We start from the raw sequence: 26,925 nt of genomic DNA, 5'->3' as shown, positions 1-26,925 counted from the left end.
TCCTGAACAAACCTTGAAAGCTTTCCATATGGCTACAGGGCTTAAAATCCTCTTGTTCAGATTTTCTCCTAGCTGCACAGGGAATTAGCTGTGACTGTGTCATATATATCATTGCGTGCACAACCAGGCAAAGGATATTTGATGAATGGGATTTTAGTCATTGTTTCCTTCCTCATCTATCTTTCATCATAACTTACATAAATGTTTCTATGAACTGAGCCAATCTGACTATGCCTTGAATATTATGTTTCTTTCATGCATGTTCAAACTAAACACCATTTATCAGCAAGCAGGAGTTACTGCTTGCACAGCAGATGGCAAATCGTCATGGATACAGGTCTCGCAGTTGATGAGTAGTTTGCACAGCATCACTTGGCAATTTCTCACTGCACAACTCAGTGGTAGTGAAAATCAGTGTTTAAAATATCCAACTGAGAACTGCTCTTCCTCCACAATCAAGCCAAAAAGTCCAAAGGCAGTTTGTTTAAAAATAAATAAATAAATAAAAAAGCTAAAAAAACAAAACATGGTGAACATAGAGTACATTGCTAACAGTTCTATCACAAATTGGCACTGCCTGTTTATCATTCTCTAGACGTTGATGAAGACTTTTCTGGTACGGACGTTTCAGTAAGCATTGTCAAAGAACAGGAAAATATCTGGACACATTCTTGGCAGTACATATTAACAACAATTTGAACACTAATACAATCTTTTGTTTCTGATCATATCATAACTTTTGCGTAGCCTCCAGCTTTCACTGGCTGGACCTGTAGTAACTGCTTGATGGATATCTCAGTGGTTTCCAACAGATGCTGGAACCTTTTTGCACACATGAGGGGCTGAACCATTCCACACTAAGTCAGTGGTTACTGGTCAGTAACAAATTGCCATAAAACATGCCAGAAAGTTCTTTAGCAAACTGAATCTATTTCTGTTTTTAAAGGAGCGGAGACTATTATGGTTAGTTCACTAGTTTCTGAGAACTTTACATTTAACTTTTGTGACTAAAGGATTAATTAGCCAACAAGCATATTAGACTCTATCATATATCAGAAAACTCAGGCAGTTTTTGACAACTGTTAAAAGCCATAGTAATCTCTGCCTATGACTATTTTTACATGAAGGCAAGGGAGGAAATTTCTGAATGCTTAAGCATGCTTAAATTATTTTCACGTTTTTTAATCCCTTTTGAGAAAAGTTTGCATAAATAGTCTGTGTGGCAGAACATTATATTTGTTAAAATGTAATCTTAAAACTATCTTCTAATGAAATGTAAGCTTTTTATTATCTCTATCTCCTTACTTAAATGAGTGAACAGGAAACCTTGGCAAAAGATTGCATGTTGCCTACAGAGGCTAATCAGCAGGCTAGCCTTTGAATGTCTAGATGGATGATGCAGAGACAGTCTTCTTCAACAATTTTACATTACTATAAGCATGATTTTTTCTTTCTGCTGTCCGTTTTCTTTCAGGTTAGTGTCTCATCATAGAACTCTACACCCTAACATATTACATTTTAGGGTAAAGAATGGATCATAAGTCCTCTGAGCCTGTCTAATAAGCGATACCCTTGCAAAACCCTACTTTTACACGGACAAGTCTTTCGCGGCCCACAGCTTGGGACATTATCCAATTAAGGAGGAATCAGCTAGGTCAATTTGCCCTTCTCTACCTTGATGGCTACACGTTCTCCTGCATGCTAATGTCTCGGAGGTGAGCTGTGACAGCGGCCGATGACTAATGCAAGGCCGTGGGTGCCTCAGAGGTAAGCTCTGGATGATGACCCTTTCAGCACTATCAGCAGCATCACAGGTCAACAGGCTAACGACATTTAGCACAGATAAGATTCACAGTCATGGTGATAATGATAACACCAGGCCTATCATACGCAGTGTGACGGAGTGCTCAAGCAAACAGGGCGAAATGCCATCAGCAAAATGTCAACGCATGACTTGGGTCTCTGAAGGCGCTGAAGGCAACTGCTCTCCAGCTCTCAATTACCTGATGAAATATGAATGAATATTAGTTGTAATTTGGGACGAGACTTCTGGGTTTTACATTTTTTTTTATATGATACATTTGGATAAATCCAACTTTATGGCCAGTAACAGCCAGAAGGAGAGAGATAATCCTTATTCAGTCGAGTTGAGGTAAGTTATCAAGACATACCACAGTGATCTATGTTTTGCTCCAGCAGGCTACAGGCAATGCTCCATGTTGTGCATTATTGACTCTGGTAAACATATTCCTCCCAGTGCCAGAATTTCCCCTGTTGATTGGCCCGTAATGGTTGTCTCAGTTCCTGTTACAAGGTGCAGAGCCTATTTAAAAGTGAAAAGCCTATAAATGACCTTGGCACAGTATCATTACCTTTTTATAGCCTGCTTTCTGCCTTTGTGATGTAGTTAAAGTCTTCTGCTGTAAATTATCAGGTCCACTTTCACAGGTGACTTCAAGTCTATATCTTGTGCTCTGCAAAGCAGACTAAAGTCACCTGTCAGTGATCTCACACATCAGTCATGTCAGTGATAGCAGAGCAGAAGGAACAGAGCTCAGTAGTTACACGCATATATTAAATGTCTTTTTGACCTGACAGTGTTTACTCAACATCCAATGCATGCAGATGTAAGAATTAGGTTTGCAAATGCAGACAAGATATGTACAAACACTTCATCACCTTGCTGGATTGTTATCTGCCTTGGGGCAAATTTCCTGGCTTTGCAGCTAATTAGTGTTATTCATCCATCAGTTAAACCCAGTGTACACAGCTCCTAATTAACATTAAAGGAGTTTGAAGGCCCTCAGAGGAGCAGCAATACAGATACTGACTGCAAGCAAACACCGATATTTAAACTATATATACACTCAACAAAAATATAAACGCAACACCTTTGTTACTGCTCCCATTCCCCATGGGATGGACGTAGAGACCTAAAATTCATTCCAGATACACAATATAACCATCCCTCCCAAACAGTGGTCACAAATCAGTCCAAATGTGTGGTAGTGGGCACATCTGCTATATTGAGATAATCCATCCCACCTCAGGTGTGCCACATCAGGATGCTGATCTGACATCATGAGTAGTGCACAGGTGTACCTCAGACTGCCCACAACAAAAGGCCACCCTGGAATGTGCAGTTTTGTCTCACAGCAAAATGCCACAGATGCCACAAGCAATGAGGGAGCGTGCAATTGGCATGCTGACAGCAGGAATGTCAACCAGATCTGTCGCCCGTGCATTGAATGCTCATTTCTCAACCATAAGCCGTCTCCACAGGCGTTTCCGAGAATATGGCAGCACATCCAACCGGCCTCACAACCGCAGACCTCGTGTAACCACACCAGCCCAGGACCTCCACATCCAGCAGGTTCACCTCCAAGATCGTCTGAGACCAGCCACCCAGACAGCTGCTGGAACAATTGGTTTGCACAACCAAACAATTTCTGCACAAACTGTCAGAAACCGTCTCAGGGACGCTCAACTGCATGCCCGTCGTCCTCATCGGGGTCTTGACCTGACTCCAGCTCGTCGCCGTAATAGACTTGTGTGGGCAAATGCTCACATTCGATAGCGTCTGGCACGTTGGAGAGGTGTGCGCTTCACGGATGAATCATGGTTCACATTGTTCAGGGCAGATGGCAGCTGAGAATGTCCCAGTTCTTGCATGGCCAGCATACTCACCGGACATGTCACCCATTGAGCATGTTCGGGATGTGCTTGACCGGCGTATACGACAGCGTGTACCAGTTCCCACGAATATCCAACAACCTCGCACAGCCATTGAAGTGGAGTGGACCAACATTCCACAGGCCACAATTGACAATCTGATAGACTCCATGCGACGATGTGTTGCACTGCATGAGGCAAATGGTGGTCACACCAGATACTGACCGGTTCTGGGTCCCCAGACCCCCAATAGCGCAAAAAACTGCACATTCCAGGGTGGCCTTTTGTTGTGGGCAGTCTGAGGTACACCTGTGCACTACTCATGATGTCAGATCAGCATCCTGATGTGGCACACCTGTGAGGTGGGATGGATTATCTCAATATAGCAGATGTGCCCACTACCACACATTTGGACTGATTTGTGACCACTGTTTGGGAGGGATGGTTATATTGTGTATCTGGAATGAATTTTAGGTCTCTACGTCCATCCCATGGGGAATGGGAGCAGTAACAAAGGTGTTGCGTTTATATTTTTGTTGAGTGTATATATTTTGTTGAAGGTAATTTTGAACAACTTTGGCTGGAATTGCTCAGCTCTCCCCCAAAACCAACAAAGGCAGAGAAGGAGAGAGAGATGCTGAAGGATTATTCTGATAGCATCCAGGATGGGCTTCCACACGGTTTTTACACAACCTGTAACCCAACAAAACAATATCTTTATCTGATGGTGTTCTCCATTACCTTGGGAGTAATTGGATGTGACAAGACAATTATCAGATGGAAGCTTAGGGAAAGGTAGATCAACACACTGCTTACTCACTTTTGCGCTTGTGATCAAACCACATAAAACTCTTAGAAATGCATAGTAGACAAAGTGTCACCCTAATTGCAAATCCATGCCTATTACTTCAATCTAGCTGGAAAGGCATCTATTGCCTGTTTGTGGCTGCTGAGCTACAGCTAGACAAACAGTCAATTTCTGTTACATAAAATGTGGGTACTTACTATTATTGCTGTTGTCGTCCACCAGGATTATCTCTTTGAGCAGGTGGGAAGGTGTCCTGTTGACGGCAGAGTGAATAGACCGCAGAATGACAGACAAGGCTTCATTCACAAAAATGAACACAATGCTCACTTGAGGGAGGTTCAAGGGATAAGTAATGTTTCTGCACCTGTGGTGGACAAATAACAAATAAGAGGCAACGTTTAGACCTTCAGCTTGTCTAAATGATTAACAGACACGTTTGACACTATCCCGCTTGAGAGTGAGATATTGTCAGGTTTCTTGCCAAAGTGTCTTCTTGGCAGACTATCAGAACCTTATATCCGATTATCAACGCATAAATGTTGTCACTGGTTTATGGTTAATCTAACAAATACAGGTGCTAGTGCACTGCTGGTGCTCTGCAAGGCAGAGGGAAAAGAAAAGTGGTAAGGTCTGTCATCAATCTCCCGCTCCTCTCTTTCTCTTTCAAAACACTGTTTTCTGTCACCACATGTTGACATTTGCATTGTGAATAATGAGTCCAGCTTCTTCTCCTGAAAGGAAACTAAATGTCTGTTTCCAAGATTTGCAGAAAGAGGAAGCTGCACAAAATGCCAATAAAAGTCCGGGAAACATAGCTTTCAGTCTGAACAGAGGTATTTTTAAATGACCCAGGTGTTTATCTGTGTGGTTCTATGGCTCCTGTGTTCACAGACAACTACCTCAATAACAACAGTAGCAAAATTAGTTAAAACCTCCCCATAATATCCTCTAGAAATGAACATTTAATTTAATTAAAAAGAAGAGAATTGGGTTAGGACTGTGTTATTTTATTTGCTTCTACACCACTCAGAAAAATTCAACAACTGTCCATGCTCATCGTGCTCTCCTTTCTTTTTGTATCTGCAGAAAGCCATGGCTCAGGCATAATGTTTGCGAAATGTGAAACAGAGACACAAAACATGCGTGATTAATGTCTCCCCTGGAACTGTCTCAATGAGTGTGCAGAGCCAGTGTCAGTAAGAATGAATGTTCTGAATTGAGTTCGGAGAAGAAAATGTCCAAAAGTTCTTTAAGCTGTGTAAACCTTTGCACTATATCGCCATTTATTCTCCACCATGGAGCCATCTACATATGTCTGGTCCCAAACGTGATGATGTGATGTAATTTTTTCCCTGATTTTTGTTTGGAATAACTTGTGTGATCACATTTTTTGGACTGTGGAGTGGCCTTCATTAAATTGTCATCGCTAAGAAGGTGCACAATCACGTTTGGTGATGTGAATGATTCTTGTGTTGTGTCCATTTAAGTGCTTGCTCACAGGGGAATTTCTTGATTGTTGGGGTTTTCTCCAGAATAGTAGTCTTTACCTTTGACTGTTGGGATAAATATGTATTACAGCTGCCCCAGCACCTTTAAATGGGCGATTTGTAACAGATATTTGTAGAGTAAGAATTGCCCTTTGACAACCCCAGTTAAAACTGCATTTTTCTTGCATCAATAACATAATTCACTCATTAGTAGGTAGTGAGTGGTGTTGCATGCTTTAGGCAAAAGTAAACTCTTCATTGGGTTTCAATTACTGAGGCAGTGTTTTTCCATGTGACCTTGTAAATTCTTTGTCACTTCAAAGTGATTTTTCATTAGAGCTAAAAATCAGAACACAATGCCAGTGTAGATTTCTTTAGCCAGTACATGGATGTTTACAGTGAGATTAGAGACAAAAACCATCAGGTAATTCTTAGTTAATCATCAGTTTATCATCAGTATTAGATTTTAAAAATGTTTAATGTTTTTTTTAACACAAATAACAAAGATTTGATTCTGTTATAGATTTTTTAACATTGCATAGTTTTGTGATGTTTTATAGTTTAGTGGGTGAATTACAGAAATGCAGTTTTCCAAATAGAAAATAGAAAATAAAAATTTTAAGAACAATATTTGCCAGTTCAGGATTTTTATTTTTTTGTTTGGTCAATTGCTGTGGCCCATAAATTTAGAACAGATGTTCATGGTCCCCACAGGATGACTCCATTTACTTTTCACTGCCAAGCTGCAACCTCCAGGGCTTATAAAGGAAGCTAAAGACAAAGTGCTAATTTAAGCTCCTTCAAAGCTTCCAAATATGAATCAATCCCCAAAAACTCCAATATCAAAACCCCCAACTTCAAAGTAAAAATAACTGCCTGAAGAAAATGGGCCTTTAATTTTCCCCTTCATACTTTCATAACAACTATGAAAGTATGAAAGGGAACATTTTAGTTCACTTAATATCAAAAGTTATATTAATATTAAGCGATTAAGTAGTATTAATATTAAGGCTTCAAGATAGGGGTGTGGTTATTCTGACCGCTTTGACTGATGGGTGAATTTGACCTCTGTGTTTGTGGTGTTGTATCTACTCTGTGGTACAACCTGTCCAATACATCTGCGCTCCAGTTTTAATGAGTGAAATTCTAGTATTTTATTAATCTCTTCATTAAGCTGCACTACAATTACCAGATAACCGGTCAATATGCAAGTTGTGAGCACTTATGTTTTGTGTTTGTGTTTCTTTAATTAGGAAGTATTTTTTTGTAGTTTTTAAATAAATTTTAAGATGACATTGCCCGTACTTCTTGTTTTCATTCAGTTTTAATAAGAAAGCTAAAATAGAATTCCTAAAATTTATCCCACAAAAGGGATTCCTGTATGTGGGAACTGTTTTGAATGTGCCGGAAGTTTTACATATGAGCAGTAATCTCTCACAAATAGCTCTAAGCTATTACATTTCAAGGGCCAATATATTAAAATAAATGCATGTACAAATTTATAGACATAATGCACACATGTAAACATATCTTTTGTTTGGTTAATTAACCAAATCATCCACATCACTGCCAATCAGCCTCTATTCTGCTTTCTTACTGCTCTTTTGTCATTCTACTGTTCAGACTCCTCCCCGTCTCTGTCTCTTACCCTGACCTTCGATGCCACCAAGCCTAGTCCTGTCTGAATTTCTATCACTGCTAGGATTCTGTTCTGCTATGATGACTCATTGGAGTCTATTTTTTTGCAAATAGCTTAATTAAACCCTGTATCAGTAGCTAAAAAAGAGAACACAACAATAACTCAAAAAAACATTAATTTAAAACCAAGATATGCAGAAGAGCATCTCTGAATGCACATGTCTAACCTTGAAGCAGATGTTCTACAGCAGCAGAGACCAGAAAGAGAGCCACTCTTGTCAGCTAAAAACAGGAAAGTGAGGCTACAATATACCCAAGCTCACTACAACTGGACAACAGAAAAAGGCTGACTGGTATGACATTTGCACAATAGAGTCAGAATTTGGCATAAAAACATGAAGGCATAGATCCATTCTGCCTTCAGGCTGATTTTGGTGGTGTAATAATGTGGAAGATATTTTCTTGGCACACTTAGGGCCCCTTAGCATTAACTGAGAATGATTTAAACTCCACAGCCTGAGTATTGTTGCTGACCACATCTATCTCTTTATGACTGCAGTGTGACCACAGTACAGTTTTCTGATGGCTGCTCACAGCAGGAAAGCCAACCGTGTTCAAAGTGAATTCAAATTAGTTTCTTGAACATGAAAGCGAGTTCACTGTAATGTGTGGAATGTGCTGGAATGCCATAAAGAATTAAGCCAGTTCTTATGGCAAAAGATGGTCCAACCCAGTATTAGCAAGGTGTACCTACTAAAGTGACCGGTAAATAGACATCATAACTGTGTATGTATCACACGTATCATAATTGTTACATGTGAAAAGTTGCAAAGAATTAGTGAGAAAAACTCATTGTGTTACATTTTAGGATAAATGTACCTGTCTCAAGAACCTGTCACCTGGATTTTGTGTTTCCCTTTGTATAAATAAAGAAGCCCCCAGGATCTACATTGTGTGCCCCATTAGTTTGCACCCATACTCATTAATGTGATAAGTTGCCTTCATCGTTGATACATGTAAAATGTGTATCATACATACATGCATACATATTTTTTTAAATATGTTATTGCATGCTACATCTAATTCAATGCATCTCATTGCAGTGTTTGAACATTTTTGTAATTCAATTCAATTCAATTCAATTTTATTTATATAGCGCCAAATCACAACACAAGTCATAGATACAGAGAAAAACCCAACAATCATATGACCCCCTATGAGCAAGCACTTTGGCAACAGTGGGAAGGAAACCAGTCTTGTACCAGTCTTACCCATCAGGCCTGAGGTCTGCTATTGGCCTGTCTAAAGAGAGACGATCACTGAGGTAGGCATTATATCCATAGTACTGGAACTGCTTCAGAGCCACTCGCCGGTTGTCTGGACTGAGCTCTTGACCCCAGTGAGCAAACAGTGACGAGTCAGAGAATGATGTATCCGGCTGACCATCGTCGTCCTTCCCTGGAGTCTCTATGAGGGATAGAAAGACAAATAACATAAATATTTGTCTACTCCACTCCAACTTGTCAACCTACCTGTGAGGTTTGCATAACTGGATATTTAAGGAACAGTGAAAAAACGATAAGCTAATATAATCCCTATGATTAATGTTGTTTTCCTTGTGTTGTAATGTATGTTTGCAGATGGGGGTGAACTGTTATTTAAAAAGACTGGCTGAGTGTCCTTCAACAGAAATGCTAGAGTTCATGCTGCTGATGAGAAGCTCTGTCATGTCCTTGAACACGAGAAAAAGATTCAGTTTGTCCCAGCAGTTGCTGAGCTGCGCTGTAGCTGACTTTGCTGTTTGACCTACACAGACAGGACAAAGTGAAACCAATTTGCCTACAGCAACAGACACAACCTTTCTTTCATAGTTTTTTCTCCCTTTCCTTTTAAATACTGTCCTGTCTGGCAGTTTTATCAATCAGAATTATATGCACTGCTGTGCCAAACACATTTTGCTTTTCCAAGACCAGCTCTATAAATTCTCTATAGGCTCCTCTTGTTCATGGTTTATCTGTTTATTTCTTTATTTCTATTTCTGTTATTTCAGTTATTACATTATATGTGGTATACAGTATGACAATGTTTAAGGCAGGACAGGCAAAAAAAAAGAGGAGGGGTTGGGGAAGACATAATGAAAGGATGAAGATCAACTAGAAATGCACAATGTATTGCCAGCTGCTGCACCTGTAAAAAAAACAAAAAACATACAACACCTGGAATGCAAACATTCGAAAATGCACAGGTACATAAAGCAACAATGTATGTGTAGGCTCTAAGTCATCCAGGTCACAGTAATCTAAAGAGCTTGCAAAGAAAATTGACTGGACTTCTTTAAGTTTCTTGAAGACGTTTCACCTCTCAGTTCTAAGACCAAATGGTGGAAAGTCCCAGGTATTTAAGCCTTAGTGGGAGTTGTCCCTTAAGAGGTTCACTGACCCACTATTTATCATGTGCATCATCATATGGGTTAAAAAATTGTGTGGGTCATTATCAGCAGAAGGTTTCGGGCGAAACTACTGTGAGACCTTGCCATCATGTGACTTATTGAGATCAAATTACGCAAGATGTGAGTGGGTGTTAGGTGTGTGGGTGGGACCTCCGAAGATCCGCCAAGATGGAGTCCCACTCAGACAGTATAAACAGTTAGCAGTATAAATTCAGCTGCCTACAACATTTCCAAGAACCTCGCCAACATCCTAGCTCCCCTTCTGGGGAACGCACCCCATCACATCAAAAACTCCACTGACTTCACCAACAAGGTCCAGAAACTTCCCACATAGCAAAATTGTATGGCCCGGATCTGGCCCATACATGGGCCAGCACAGGACCATCAGTGTGTCTGCTGCTGGCCCATGTGTGAACTACCTCTGGCAAACCTGATCTGGGCCACCAAAGGCCCGTCATTCTTTGCGGTATGTGGGCCATGTGTAAGTTGTAAGTTGGCCCCAGATGTCAGCCTAATGTGTGCCTTATCAAGCCATGTAATAACAACATGTGTCAGAACATGCAAAACAGTGCAAACGTAACATGACGAAGCTCTATTCAGACAGTGAATGATCTGATTATTATATAGCGCTTTTCTAGTGTCCCGGATTACCCAAAGTACTTTATACGACATGCCACATTTACACAATTTCTCCAAACTCAGTGCTTCCTAACTACATTTACACTCTTGACATGCAGACTGGAGGAGCCAAGGATTGAACCACTAACCTTCTGATCAGTAGGTGACCTGCTCTACCTCTTGAGCTACAGCCACCCACTGGCAAAGATGAGTAAACCATCACTAGGTTTTGGATAAAGTGTACACTCACAAACCTGTCAAACCTGCATTTGAAATGTTGGCTACCATAGCAGTATAGTATTGCAACATGGCATTTGGGTCTTCTAACTAAAATAGGAAAACAGGAACATAAATAGTGCCATCATTGCCAGACCTGGCCCACATCTGGTTGACATACACTCTGCCATGACACCGGTCAGTCAGAAGTGCCAGCTTCAAATTCAAATTCAAATTCAAATTTTATTTGTCACGTACACAGTCATACACAGTACGATATGTAGTGAAATGCTTGGACAACTGCTCGTGACCTAAAGAGAACAAAAAAGGAAAAGGCTATGAATAAGATAGGAAATAAATATGAAAAATTAAAAAGGGTAAATTTAACTAGGAAGGAATAAAATATAAATTAAGGTTAAAAATGAAATAACTGTACAACACAAATTAGAATGAAGGGTAAATTTAACTGGGAAGAATAAGATAAAATATATAAATTAAAGTTGAAAATAAAATAACTGTACAACAAAATACACAATACACAATATAGAACTATATAAGAATGTATGAAGAAATCTAAATATAAATAAATATATACACAATAACAGCAGCTGTACAAGTATTAACTGGAAATGAAGAATATAGTGACCAGTGTTGTGCAAAAACAAAGTCCAGAAAGTCCAGTGTGTGTGTAAGAACCATATGTGTGGGTCAGTACTGTGTGGTGGTGTGATTGAGAGACCGTATCGCCTGCGGGAAGAAGCTCCTCCTCAGTCTCTCTGTGTTGGTCTTCAGGGAGCGGAATCGCTTTCCTGACCTCAACAGAGAGAACAGTCTGTTGTTGGGATGGCTGAGGTCCTTCACGATCTTCCTGGCCTTGGTCCAGCACCGCCTGCTGTAGATTGAGTGCAGGTCAGGGAGCTCGGAGCGGATGGTGCGCTCAGCTGACCGCACAACCCTCTGTAGAGCTCGTCTGTCCTGCATGGTGCTGTTCCCGAACCAGGTTAAGATGTTTCCCGCCAGGATGCTCTCTATGGTGCACGAGTAAAAGTTCCTGAGCACCTTGGAGGGAAGTTGGAAGTCTCTCAAGCGTCTGAGGTGGTAGAGACGCTGTCGGGCCTTTTTCACCACGGTGTTGATGTGACAGGACCATGACAGGTCCTGCGTGATGTGAACTCCGAGGTATTTGAAGCTGTCCACTCTCTCCACTGGGCACTCGTTGATGACGGGGGTCTGGTAGTTCCTCTCCTGCTTAGTGCTGAAGTCCACTATCAGCTCCTTTGTTTTACTGACGTTTAGAAGGAGGTTGTTCCTCTGGCACCAGTTCTCCAGATTCCTAATCTCCTTCACGTAGGCCGTCTCGTTGTTATCAGAGATCAGGCCCACCACGACGGTGTCGTCAGCAAACTTGATGATGGTGGTGGAGCTGGTAGTGGCCACACAGTCATATGTGTACAAAGAGTACAGCAGGGGGCTCAGAACACACCCCTGGGGGGCTCCAGTGCTGAGAGTGGTGGAGGCTGAGACATGTCCGCCCATCCTTACTGCCTGTGGTCTGCCAGTTAGGAAGTTGGAGATCCACTGACACATAGATGAGCTGAGTCCCAGATGCTCCAGCTTGGTGGTGAGTGTGGAGGGAATTATGGTATTAAATGCAGAGCTGTAGTCTATGAAGAGCATTTTAACATAATTCCCCCTTCTAGTGTCCAAGTGAGTGAGTGATGTGTGGAGGAGATGAGAGATGGCATCGTCTGTGGAACGATTTGGACGGTAAGCGAACTGTAGTGGGTCCAGTGTGTCTGGTAGTGAAGAAATGATGAAGTCTCTGACCAGGCGTTCAAAGCACTTCATCACTACTGAGGTGAGGGCTACAGGGCGATAGTCATTGAGAGAAGCAGGGTGGGGTTTCTTCGGGACAGGAACAATGATGGACTCTTTGAAGCATGTGGGGATCACCGACTGAGATAAAGAGATGTTGAATATCTCAGTGAACACAGGAGCTAGCTGGTATGCGCAGTCTCTTAGGATACGACCTGGGATGCCGTCTGGTCCTGCTGCTTTCCTGGTGTTCACTCTCTTGAAGGCTCTCCTTACTTCATGCTCGGAGATGACGAGCACGTTTCCGGTGCTGGCAGTATCTTCCTGTCTGCAGCCGTTAGCGCCGCTAACACTAGCATTGTTGGAGACCTTAGCTGCAGCCTCGAAGCGAGCATAGAAAGTGTTCAGCTCGTCTGCCAAAGTCACGGCCGCGTTCGTCATACCGGTTGTTGGTGCTTTATAGTCCGTTATTGTCCTTAGTCCCCGCCACAGGCTCCTAGAGTCACTCTGTTGGAGTTGTGACTCTAGTTTCCTCCCGTAGCGCTGCTTCGCCTCTTTCACCGCCCTCCGCACGTTATATGACGCTTGATGCCAGATCCGGGCCAGACCTGTTTTCTATAGGCCTGGGCCACATAAACCAAACCGCAATCGAGCCAGATATGGCATGCCATCACATAGGCAGTACCATCTATGCCAGGCCTGGCCCATATGTGGATGACATACGTCTTATCATGCCAGAAGTCAGCCAGCAGTGCCGGCTTGGTACCAGATCCGGGCCAGACCTGCTTGCTATGTGGGTTATACTGGATCCAGAAGAAACCATAGTGTCCTTTGATGTGGTTTCACTCGTTACTTGCAGATATACAACTGAGGCAGTGGAGACTGTCAGAAAATGACTAAAGCAAGACAGCTCCTTAGAAGACAGAACCAGCTTTGGCCCTGATCAGATTTGCCCACTGTTAGAGCACTGCCTTACCACCACATATTTTAAATACAGTGAGGGTTTCTACAGACAAAAAACAAGGATGTGCCATGGGCTCCACAGCGTCACCCATTGTGTCCACTGTGAACGATTATCCTTGAAAAGAGGGGATGGCTTGCAGCACCTACTGTCTGCTACCTACAATCCCAGGGCCCCAGGTCGTGCACCTGGACCCACCCAGAAGAGGCGAGCTTTCCTGCCTCTGCCAGAACCTCTGGACAGGTGTGTAGGACCATATATCATGCATACAGTTCTCAGCAGAGTTCTCTTTGCAGTGGGTGCATATGTTTGAGTGTTTAAGGCCCATAAGATTTTCCATATAACATGTTCAAGATTTTTTATCCCTTTCTCATGCCACGATGCAAACTTTAGTATTTTCTTTTCCTGACAGATATCTGGATTGTTCCAAATGTGTGTTAGTTTACATGGGAAAAATGAACATTTAGTTATTTTTAAGATGTCCCACCAGGCTGTCAGAAAGATTTTTATGTTAAGGCTTTTAAAGCAGTTTTGATGCTTAATACTGGAGCTTATGAAAGGCAAATTAGAGATTTTTACTTTTCCACGGAGTCTAGTGATTTAAACCAAGTAAACCAAGGGATTTATTAGGGATAACTGAGAAAAAATTGTTTATTTTTGGCAAAATCATAATTTTCATGGTGGCAACTGAGAGGCGCCTGGCAGAAACATATATACCTAGATATCTAATATTACCTGACTGTATTGGGGTGGTGGTGTTTTTCAAATTGCAATTCAGAGGCAAAACTGCTGATGGAATAGTATGATATGGATAAGAACTTATCTATAAGTGTGATCGTCTTTCTGAGAGAGGTTTGTGAGTTCCTAAGGAAAAGTAATATATCATCGGCATGCAGGCTTATCTTATGGTCTGTATTTTCAATTTGAACTGGTTTGATAGCTATATTTTGTCAGATTGCTACCACTACTGGCTCAATAAAAATACAAATATTTTTTTTATATTTTAAAATATTTATTTATATATTTTTTAAATATTTATTTTATATTCTGATATAGCAGAAATTCAGAAGGATTAATCTGTGATGAAGTCTTTAAAATATTTATTTATTTGTTGTTGTGATGTTTACGTTTATGTGGTAAATTCCAGCATTCAGGCAAAGCATACATAATGCTGAGTGCTGAGGGAGAAGAGAAAAGATATGAATGGTGACAAGGGAAATAAGTTAATGCAGCCACCCAAGAACCATTTTGAGTAACCTAAATCAACTAACCATCCCCATGGATGGATGGATGGTCTGTCGCAGGGCTAACACATAATGACAAAAAAAAAGAAAAAAATGACAAAAAAAGAAAAATTACAGGCTAAGATGATTAAACCAGCAATATTTGTTCTACGTAGACATGTCTGTTAGTGGGAAAGGAAAGTGAGAAGGGAAAAGCAGAAAGTGACGTTTGTGTAGATCCAGGTCACCTGGCGTGGTGTTATGATCGCAATAAAGCTGGCTGTTGACACACAGTTTATCAGTGATGAAAGCTCGAGAGCCTTCTTGGATGAATTTCTTTCAGATCTCTAACAGAACCTTGTGTCATTCCAGGATGTCTTTGGAAAACTGGTTGTTGAAGTCTGTTCCTCTTAGCTCCTGGCTGTGGCTCTTCACCAGTTCGTATTTTTTTAAGTGTTCAAATTTGGCCAAGAACGATCAGCTCATCGATTTCCCAAACAATGGACACGAGGGAAGCTGATGTTTTTAACTACATCCTCCAGGTTTCTGGTGAGTGGAAGAAATGACTCACTGTTGTTTCCGGGTCTTCTTCTGCCTTCTCTGGTATTCCTGAAAACACCAAGTTGTCCCTCATGTTGCCGGCCTGGAACCTGATGACAGTTTCCTTGATTTTTTTTCTTTTCTTCTGAGAGTTGGGTCATTCTTTCAATTAGGAATTCACCAACTCTTTGAGGGTGGCATTTTCAGCAGCCAGTGTTTCCACCTGCTGCTGGCTGAACTCCACCGACTCGCACAGTGCCTGAAAATCTTTATGCAGGATTTCCAGGAGGGCCAGGCGTACGTCTAAGCTGGACAGCTTTTTTAAACAGTGGACGCCAAAATGTCAACAATGTTGCTGTACTGTGGAGAAGCTGGCTGTGGTGAGTCTTCAGGGCGGTGTCGTTTAATGGATTACGTTCCTTTGCTGCTGGAGGGAGTCGGCACCTTGTTAGTTGTGCCCAGTACACTTTTTACCTTTCTTTAATAGTTAATCACTTGGTATTGTGTGATCCTTCTTGGAAAATATGATCCTACTGTGTTCTTACACTACATGAGACTGTAAAAGGACTGTGTTTAAAAGGCTGACAGCAGAAAAATTCAACACGGTGACTGCACTGAGAGCTTAGAGACATTTAAGTTTTGACGAATGCGACATTACAGCTTTCGGTCCGTGTTGATAGACTCACTTCATGACCAGACTCCATAAAGCAATGGTAGCATCATTTAAACCTTTTGTAAAAGCTTCCAAGAGACATTAATGAACTTAAGAGGTAAACTTTTGAGTGTGTTTAACAGTGTGAGTGTGATTTATCCATAAGAGGGTCGATCACCAAAAATACAGCAAATAAAGCGCATAAAAAATTTAAAATGAAGTGATGTAATCTCAAAAGAGACACAATAAAAGTTTTCAATACTTGCAATACTTACAACACTTACAATTATACTTGCAATATCTAATCCCAAAATATTTTCTGTGATGCTTATTAATACACTTATTAAAACACTTTTTTCATTTCAGTGAATAGTGTGCAACAGGTCTGAAAACTGAGGCTGTTAGTAATATTAAGAAAACGTGATTGCAAACAGAGGGACTCTAGAGGCAGGAAAAAATAGTCAGAAAATAATTAACGTTATAAAAAATTACCTCTGTGTCATGGTTAATAATAACATATTGTAAATTAAAATGGCCTCATCAGCAGGAAATGAAATCTAATGAAAAGAGGTTCTGGCGTATCATGTGTTAATAATTTCATTAAGAGAAGGCATCAGTGCCCTGCAGCATAGCGAAACTATAGAACAATAAAAAAGAGACAATTTCCATTATAAACCTTCAGTATTTCAGCTCCCTGCTGAAATACTGCAGCTATCAGGGATAATTCACATCCTACCATACGTAAACATTTATGTATGGTTATTAAAAAAAAAAGCTGTTTAGTAGAAGAGTGACAAAAATAATTTCGTCATTTAATTACATTTTCAAAGTTCAGATTTATTCATTTTAAGCTGTTTTAATAGAGCTACAGTATTCTATTAACTGAAGACTATTATTATTATTTTTACCAATAAAACGTGAGCAAAATAAACTAAGAACTCTCAAATACCCAAAGAGAAGTGAGGGGTGACTCCTCACTGAGACTGCATACAAAAGACAGGTTACAGACAATAATATTCATGAGCAGATTAAATACAACAATATGAAGGGGAAGCAGGTGTAACAGGATTACATTATGAACAGAACGAAAAACTTCTTCTGAAAAGGCAGGAGATAATACTACTGTGCTTTGAAAGGAAAAAAAACCTACAAAGTTTATACTCCGTTAAATTAAAACACAGTTTCTATCCTGTACATATTTGCTTATCATGAGGACATAATCATAGTTTTGTACCTCGACCCTGAGTCTGACCTTAAAATGGTCTCTTAAAAATTTCTTTAAATAGCCTCTGGGCATCTTAGAATATTTCTGTTTCAGCTTAATATCTCTTTTTACAAATAAGAAATTTTAAAACTCCACAAGCACATGGTGTGTTAGCCCAACAATAAACAGCAGGCAGTACAGACAAAGCTGACAAGCTAGTAAACATTGGAGAATTTGGAGGATAGAGGCAGAATTAGAGATGAACAAAGCAAACATTACACTCATATATTCATCACTGGGCAAGAAATACAATTCCAAATGAATTATCTTGTTTTGTGTAATTCCTGGTGTGTAAATGTACTGTTTGCTAACAAATGCATGTAAATGTGATAATGCAGTCTTGCGTTATGCAGTCAATCTTGTTCTGAAAATTACTCTGTGCAAAAATATTGCAGAGAAATATGGAGGAAATTTCACTTTTAGGTTAAAAATCCTAACATGCAAATTATAAATGTAAATGAGGCATTGAGTCCAGATGGAATTACCTGTAACTAATCTAACCTGTAGGTCATTTTAATATTTATTCTATTTTAACCTCGTAAGACCCGAACTCTTCCACGGCATGCATTTTTAATTTCTCTTTGCTATTTGGGCTGATTGGGACCCGATGAATGTAAAAATAAAGAATTTCCAGAATTTTTTTTTTTTTACCTGATTTTTGTTCCTGACGAAAATGAGATGCACATATGAGGATATTTGTTTAAAATTTCAATAGAACAGTGGCAGTATAATGTCCCCGTAAGTGGATATCAGGCCCTTTCTAAAGCAAAATTTAATATTTTGGTCTAGACAACCCAAAATGTGATGTCCACATGTACCAACTACTGTGAGCTTTAAATGCTTTAAATACTGTGCGCAGTAACAAGGAATAGATTGCACTGAAGCACGAGCTGATGATTGAATGTATTTGTCTTGCTGCACAGAAAGCTACCAGCTGACTGCATGTCTCCTGCATTTATCAAATGTGGTGCAGTATTGTACACAAAGTTATTTATCTTTGATACATCACAGTGGCGTAGCTGTATTTTATAAAAATGCTCAGAGAAACATTTACAAATCAAAAAGCCAGCCAACATCCAAGCTGAGAGAAGACAGAAAACGATACAAGCCCGAGGCAGTGAAACTTACATACAACCCACAGTTGTTTCACTGCTGTGAAGCACAGAGGAAGTGTCTCAGCTCTCGATAAGAGAACTCTGTGGTTAGGCTAAGGCCTGCGTAAAACTTCTCCAAGTCTTTCAATCTGGGCAAGCATGCCTGAAGGCCCATTCATCTGACTGCTTGTGGTGGTGATTAATTAAGCCTACAGAGATGATTTCCTCTGCGGTGAATCCCAGAAGTAGCTGTTAGGGCAGGTTGGTGTTGTTTAGACAGAGTGAGTTTGGCAACTTGGTGTTTTTTAGTACGTCTACATAATCACATCTGACAAATAGGATAGCACAATACAATTACTGCAGTGGTTCAAACGAAGACCAAAGCAATTAAAAGTGTGTCACATGACTCTTCTATTAAGCAGATCACGTGACTCACTTTAACCTTGTGTTTGGAGAGTGGTTTCCTCTTGAGCACAACAAACACTGCTGCTAATTCAAGTAAAGCACAGCCAAACACCTGAGGCAAAGAGTAGGGCATGTGCATAGTGCGTGTAGACTGGGAAAGTATTCCCTAAGCTTCCCAGAAGCACTCCAGCCCTGTGTGGAGTGCAACACTAAGTGTGCTTTCAATGCGTGCACAGCAAGGCAACTGAGTTACGGCCGTCTCCCGTAGTCACAGAGGAGAGACGAGGAAAAAAGATATGCACATACAACCAAAACACACTCATCATTAACAGAAGAAAAAAAGTTGTTAGGGAACAGATAACAGTTAACAAAGACGTCACTGAAAGAGAACAACAAACCTCCAGGTCCTGCATGGTCTAATTTTTGGGAGGAAAAGCAGTACGTGTTAAATTATTCAATTTGATCCCATTAAAGATAGTTCAAAGTGATGAAACCACCCCACAATGCACAAAGATTTTATCAAATTATATTTACTCATGCCCCCATGCTTGTGAAGGGAAAATGTTTTGAATGTCAAACACAAAGCATTATCATTTTATAGAAATCCCTTCTGTGCAATGCTAACTCACAGTGGTACAGATGTAGACCTCTGATAAAGCTCTTGCAGACACTGGGAGCTTTTTACCTGCGCCTTCAAACCCTAAGGTACACAGTACACTTGGTAAGAAATGCGAGGCTGTTGAAACTATTTAATGCAAATCAATACGATGACAAAATGTCCTTTAAGAAATACTTAGTATATCTAAGACCCTGCAAACTGTCAAATGGACAAGAGTGGATGGATGGAGAATATTCTCATTAACCTTATATAGTCCTAAAATAACTTAACTGATGAAAAGCTTTGTTTTGTGATGAATACATGGTGTATATTTCTCAGGGTTTTAGAGACCTTTTTTGTTCACTTTAAGTAGCAGACTGGCCAACACCAAACTCATGCTAGGTGTGACACCAGTCAAGACAACTCAAGTCAGAGCAAACTAATTACTTATATCATTTATTATATATATAAAAATGATCAAATTAATCTTGTTTTTTCAGCTCTTATAGTAATGATAATAATGGTTACTATCTTCAGAGATCACATCACTGGTTATCCTCGATCCTTTCTTTATTTAATACGTGACAGTAGGCTTAAATTGGGACAGATAATCATCACCATATTCATAAATAGTCGTCCAAGAGCTTCCCCAAAGGATGCTATCCCTGTTTGTATTTCTGACAGTAATTATGGTTTAGTGAGGGGGAAGAGCTTCCTTATAGACACTCTATTCAGACGAGGTCCAACAGATGTGTTATCGATATGAGAGGCAGAGGTCATATATTGGGCCTCAGTCACATAGGCCTAGCGATCCATTGGTGACACCCTGGCAACCTCTGGCCGCTAGGGAAAAATGTGTATTCCCTGCCTGTATGAGTGGTTGCTCGAGATTGTTAGCAAAATCTTCTGTCATCTTTATCAGTTTATGATTTTGATTTTAAAATCTAAATCATCATTAATAATTAATGAGCAGAACAGAAGTTTAAAAAGCCACACCACAATGTCCTTATGATTTCATTGAAATGATTTCAGTGAAGTGATTAGAAAACGTTATTGAACCAGTTCCCCAACCAGCAAGTGGCTGGTGGAGGTTGCTGCGTAAATGGTTGCTAAGCCTCAAACAACAACAACAACAACTAAACAGCACCAGTATTTCCCTGAATGGTTGGTGAATTGTTGTTTTTTTTTTTTGTTTGTTTTTTTGCCTGTCCCGTTTGGCTCTTTTGCCATCAGAATTGTTGTCTAAAGGCAAAGAAAGATGCCCAACGGATTTACTTTACCAAACTGACCATCCCAGCCTTGCCGTAATGGTCCATTTGATTCACCTTTTATTGTTTATTTTATTTTCACTTAATGAATACGGGACAGACTTGACTGGGGGAAAGAAGGGGAGAAAGAAAGAGGGAAAGAGAAACAGCTGAGAAGAGGGACGGGGGAGAAGGGCAAAAGACAAAAACCAACAGAACGGGCAGAGAAAAAAAAATGCATATATCAATCACCTGGATCACCTGCTGAGAAAGAAAAAAGAAAGCAAGCAGAAGAGAACAAGAGTAATAGAATAAACAACATCACAATGATATATGGGAATATGACAGTAAATACTAAATGTTAAACATTATTGTGCAGCACATAAGATCAACAGAACACAGTGTGCTTTGAGGTAGGAGCCAAAAAGGGTGTAGTTTGTGGGTGTGATCACCCGTGTGTACACCTGTGAGCATGGATGCGCTTGTTTTTTGTTTTTTAAAAGGTTCCTTCATGTAATAATCTGCTAGAGGGTGTGGGGGGGCCACAGCCCCGTCCTCCAGGGCGTGAAGCAGGTGTGGAGGAGATCAAAACTCCAGACATCCAGAGGCCCCCAGAACACAAGAGACCAAGGAAGACCAACAGAGGGGCAGCTGCGCCACTGTCCCGGAAAGAGCTGAGGAGAGTCCCAGATGAGGGCTCACTCAGCAGCCGCGGAGCAGAAGCCAGGGGGAGTTGCAGTGACGCGCCCGTGAGCTCCGCCGGCAGCCAGCTGCGCCTGAGTGACCGAGCCCCAGGCCGAGAGGCCGGGGGCACCCCACCTCCGAAGTGGCCCGAGCGAGCCCCAGGCCCCAAGCCCCGATAAGCGGCCGCCAAGGAGTGAGCCGGTGTGTACCTGGACGCCCATCCCCGGACACAAAGAACCACCAACGCACCGATGTCTGAGGGGGTCCGCCACTGGCAGGGGAAGTGGTGGTAGGGGGAGATAGGCCTCCAAACCTTGGAGGGCCTGAGATGTCCCCAGAGAGGTGGCGCCTGACACCCAACCTGACATATAGACACAGACATACAGGCACACACAGATACAAACATCCATTCCCACCCTCATGCTCTCATATGCACTTACTCCACACTCAACCAACGTGGAGACAGACATAAAGAGACGTTGTACACACGATCACACTCCCCAAGCGTACTCTACAAACCGGGTCTAGGTGCCCCCGCCCCTGGAGGGGGGAACTGCACCCAGACCCAGGTGGTGTTTCCCTTTTCCCTGCGGTGGGGGGAGGCAGACCGCCCCGACTCCGCAGCAGCAGGAAGGCTCCACACTCCAGACCGCAGTCGGACGGCCAACTCCTCCTCCTAGTCCTAGCCCCCCCGCTCCAGCAGGTCGCAGAGAACGGGGGTGAGAGAAGACTCCGAACCTCCCTCCACCCGCTCATTGTAATGTTGATGCATGTGTGTTCTAAGGTGCATTTAAAACCCAGGAGGGCTTGGAGCTACCTGCCAGAGAGCAGCAGGTAAGCGCATGGTCCCTCCTGCTAGCCCTCAATGTCTACGTGTATTTAAAATTGAGAGGTGGGCAACGATGCCAGGGGTGGGGTGTACACCCTGATGGTACTTTGGACTCCGTGTATCGTGCCCACCCCCAAGATCCTATATGTATGTGTAATGAGAGTGTGAGTAATGTGAATGTCTAAGTTGGTGAATTGTTGCCGAAAGTTGCTTGCTTTCATTGCAAGTAGATTACGACAGTCATCATTTGCATGTACAATGACAATAAAAGGCTATTCCATTTTATTCGATTCCATTCTACTCTTACATACCACTTTTTCCTCGAAGAAAAACAATGGTTTGCACAGCAATTTTCACAGTTTCATGACCTCATGGCAAGCAGTTAGTGAGTGACAAATCAGCAACTGCCATACAGTCTGCTAGAAACTAGTTGGACAATACTAATTTTTCCCTAGTGACCAATGGTTGCCACATGCTTGCCAAGCAGTCTCGAGGGATAGTATAGTAGTTTGGTAGTCTTGTAAGATATACTGTTTTACCACATTTTTTACCACCTCCACAGGTCCAGTCAGAAAATAGCAAAAAGATGGCTGATATTAAGAACCTACTTTATAGTCATCATATTTTTACAGCTTATTACTCAGGATATATTGTTAGTGCTTCAGTTTCAGTCTATTATTTTAATCTAATGGTCTAAGTAGAATGTTTTGGGAAAAACAAGATGAAAATCAGATTTATGAACTTCTGGGTTTTAGTTCTGTTATTTCGAAACTAATTTATGTAACTCTCACTGAGATCTAAGCTTCAAAACTCTTAATGCAGGTACTGAGGAACTCAAATGTGTTTTGCTACAAACTAAAATTGATGTGCACATTTTGCTTCAATCAGTGATCCCTGTTTGACCGAGACATGAGACAAGCCTTTCAAAAGGTCTTGTGTCTATTCTTGTAATTTCACTGTCTAGAAAATACCGTCCAATTAAAACAGAGAGTCTGCAATTTATCCTATCCTGTCATTTTAACATCCAACGTAATGAGAGTGGAGTATGAAGCCAAGACATCAAACACCGTTACACGATCAATATATTCATTGTATATTCATTCGGACCGTGAGCAGGGAGAGGACCTTCGATTACAACATCGATTACAGTCTTATGAAAAAGGCAGATGAAGATTTCAGGCACACGGTTTCTATAAAACTAGATAAGCTGCCTGCTAAAAGAGACTGAATATTTATTTTAAAAAATTTACTGTTCAAGGTCAATTTGACAATAGTAGGGAATGATCACACACACACACACACACACACACACACACACACACACACACACACACACACACACACACACACACACACATTTAAACTATTCTAAATTAAGTGAATGCTGATTCAATAACGTTTGCTAGCTGCTTTCATTAAAATCATTAAAAAAGTTTATTAGCCTAAATATTGCATTTTGATTTTAAGAATCTTGTTCTGCTTATGTAGAAAATCAAATTCATAAATTGCTAAAGATGAAGAACAGAGGACTTGTTTTATGCATTTAAAAAGCTTTGTGATATACAGGGTGGGCCATTTATATGGATACAGCGTAATAAAATGGGAATGGATGGTGATTTTAAAGTCCTGTCTTGTGACATTACCAATAAGTTTGACGTGTCACATGGCCCCCTTCCTATTGAAAAAACAAAAGTTGTATCCAAGATGGCCGACTTCTAAGTGGCCACCGTGGTCACCACCCATCTTGAGGAGTTTGCCCCCTCACATATACTAATGTGCCACAAACAGGACTTTAATATCACCAACCATTCCCATGTTATTACGGTGTATCCATATAAATGGCCCACCCTGTATATTACATTGCAGTTGAACACACACACACACACACACACACACACACACACACACACACACACACACACACACACACACACACACACACACACACACACACACACTGATTATAGGTAAAAGTACTCTTGGATATTGTGGTATTGATCTATATTGCCCAACTCTAAACACACATGCTGTTAAAAAGTATTTGCGTCCCTCCTGCTTTCCTAGTTTTATACTATATTTGTCACACTTAACACTAGGAGTCCCAGGCTTCTACCTTTCTACCTTTAAAACCCACCACCAGCCAAATGGCTGGTAGGCTTTAGCTTCAGCCAAGTGGAAGCTAAATTGGCTAGTCATTCATATGTAAATTAGGTTGTTAGCTGGGAATTCTGGAGGGAGGGGAGTGGGGGTGTGTGGATGAGGGGGTGGGGGAGCTGCTAAAAGCTGTGAACTTCCTTTTGTGTTTCATCTTGATGCATTCTCAATCATCCAGGGAAATAAATCTCCAAAAGTCACCAACTTGGAGTGTTTCAGTTTGCCATGTTAGGGAGAAATCAACACACATGGGTGTAGGTCCTTTGTTGCTGAGATTTATTGATAAAAACAGTACAAAAAATCAACCATTTGTACACATATTTACAAATAATAATAAAAAGTGAGTGAGTACATTTCAACATTTTCAGCAATCACTCACAATCCTGGCACTGCCATGGTATCTGTAGTCTGCCTTTACCACATGTGTATCTGTAGCAGTGAACACATCGCACAGTGGCATGATTGTTCTTGCATTTGTGTTTGACCTGACACATGGCTCTTTTTCCAGGACTAGGTGTGGAGGGTTGTGTCCGAAGCAACTGTTCTTTTCTTGCCTTCTTCTCAGCTACATGAGAGTGAGCCAACTCTCTTGCAAGCTCCACCACATTTACATATGAATGACTAGCCAATCCACTAGTGGATTGAGGAATTTCCCTGCGAATCTTGTTGACTGTGCCGAGGATGGTGGTTTTCAGTCTAAGAAGTTTTTGCGCAAGTGAAAGCGATGTGAAAAAATTGTCCGTGGTAACATTTCTGCCCTTGTCTAGGAATGGTTCCATCAGCCTCATTACTACATTTTCAGAAAGTCTCTCCCCAGTGGGACGATTGGGGTCCTTGCCAAGATATGGGAAGACATTGCAAATGTACTTGGATTTTAGGTCGCAAGCCACCCAAAACTTGATCCCAAACTTGTCAGGTTTACTTGCAATATACTGCAGGAAACAGCACCGAGTCTTTGATGGGAAAAGCTGTTCATCAACGGTGATATGTAGACCAGGGTTGTAGCACGTGATGCAGTTGGTGACCAATGATCCCCACACACTGGAAATTGCAGCGAACTTATCAGTCTTTGCTCGATTTGCTCCATTGTGGCATCAATCAGACCACTGGTATAATGTTGAAATGTACTCACTCACTTTTTATTATTATTTGTAAATATGTGTACAAATGGTTGGTTTTTTGTACTGTTTTTATCAATAAATCTCAGCAACAAAGGACCTACACCCATGTGTGTTGATTTCTCCCTAAGACGGCAAACTGAAACACTCCAAGTTGGTGACTTTTGGAGATTTATTTCCCTGGATGATTGAGAATGCATCAAGATGAAACACAAAAGGAAGTTCACAGCTTTTAGCAGCTCCCCCACCCCCTCATCCACACACCCCCACTCCCCTCCCTCCAGAATTCCCAGCTAACAACCTAATATACATATGAATGACTAGCCAATTTAGCTTCCACTTGGCTGAAGCTAAAGCTTAGCTAAAAGCCATTTGGCTGCTCTCCGGGTTTTAAAGGTAGAAAAAGCCAAATGGCAGTCCGTGGTGATGTAAGTGTTAACTGGTTTGATGATCTGAAATATTTTCCATATTGGACAATGTATTAATATAAAAACTGATCCAAACCAGCTTGCCCCCATGTGAAAAAGTAACTACTCCTTTAACATAATAACTGGTTGTGTCACCCTTGGCAGCAATAAGTCCTTCACACCCCTGTGGAGGAATTGTGGTCCACTCTTTGGTCTATTCTCCAAACGTTTTCCTTTTTTAGCTATAAAGCAAAAAATCTGAGTCTGAGCCAGGATTGTAAAATAAGCTGGAACCATAAACCCAAATGAAAGACAACACATCATCCGATCCAGTAAAAACATGCCAGACAACTAATAGATAAAAAAAAGTCAAAAAACTAACTAATTTCATATGTACTGACAAAAAACCTTTGATGCCTTTGAAGTAGATTTCTACTGTATATCCATGTCTCTTCATACACCGAGTCCATCCATCTATTCTTAACCACTTATCCAGTTCACGATAGCAGGTGGCGATGGAGCCTATCCCAGTTGTCATAGGGTGAGAGGAGGGTACACCCAGGCCACGTCACCAGTCATGGAGCTAACACGGGCACAACTAATTATGCTCATACTCAGACCAGCTATTAACTAATTAACCTAAGATTCATGTCTTTGAACTATGGGAGGAAGCTAGAGTACATGGAAGAACCATAGCAGGCACAAGGAGAATTTTCAAACTCCACGGAGAAAGGCTCCAGCCGGTCAGCAGCTTCAAACCCATTACTATCTCGCTGTGAGGCAGTGATGCTAACCACCTTGTCACCACCCAGGCATGGTAAGGTTGAATGGATATTTGGAATATAAATAAATAAATCCATTAATGCTGCAGCATTATCCTTCACAAACAGCCACAGACACAATAAAACATAATGCAGGAAGTCCATTTTCAGTAATTGACTTTCCCACACTAAATGGAGGATGAGTTGCATTATAAGAGGTTAGCAGTGGACCAGTCCTTGTACTTATCTTTCCCTCTGACCACTGCAGACTGAACAGTAGAAATA

The 26,925-nt window shown here is 41.1% G+C and overlaps 1 protein-coding gene across 1 annotated transcript in view; it reads right to left on the bottom strand.

Moving 5' to 3' along the window:
* galnt18b (UDP-N-acetyl-alpha-D-galactosamine:polypeptide N-acetylgalactosaminyltransferase 18b) overlaps window positions 1–26,925 on the bottom strand; it is a 102,389-nt gene that overhangs the window by 51,779 nt on the left and 23,685 nt on the right. The window contains exons 2-3 of the mRNA XM_085402246.1: window positions 8,877–9,072; window positions 4,678–4,844 (exon numbers count right to left, since the gene is read on the bottom strand). Of these exons, the coding sequence (XP_085258372.1) occupies window positions 4,678–4,844; window positions 8,877–9,072 (363 nt within the window). The remainder of the gene's footprint in view (window positions 1–4,677; window positions 4,845–8,876; window positions 9,073–26,925) is intronic.

This window comes from Rhamphochromis longiceps, linkage group LG1, assembly GCF_057381845.1.
Source record: "Rhamphochromis longiceps isolate RC_006_pf linkage group LG1, R_longiceps_female_GT1.1, whole genome shotgun sequence".
NCBI lineage: Eukaryota > Metazoa > Chordata > Actinopteri > Cichliformes > Cichlidae > Rhamphochromis > Rhamphochromis longiceps.
This window is presented reverse-complemented; position numbering and strand designations above follow the sequence as displayed.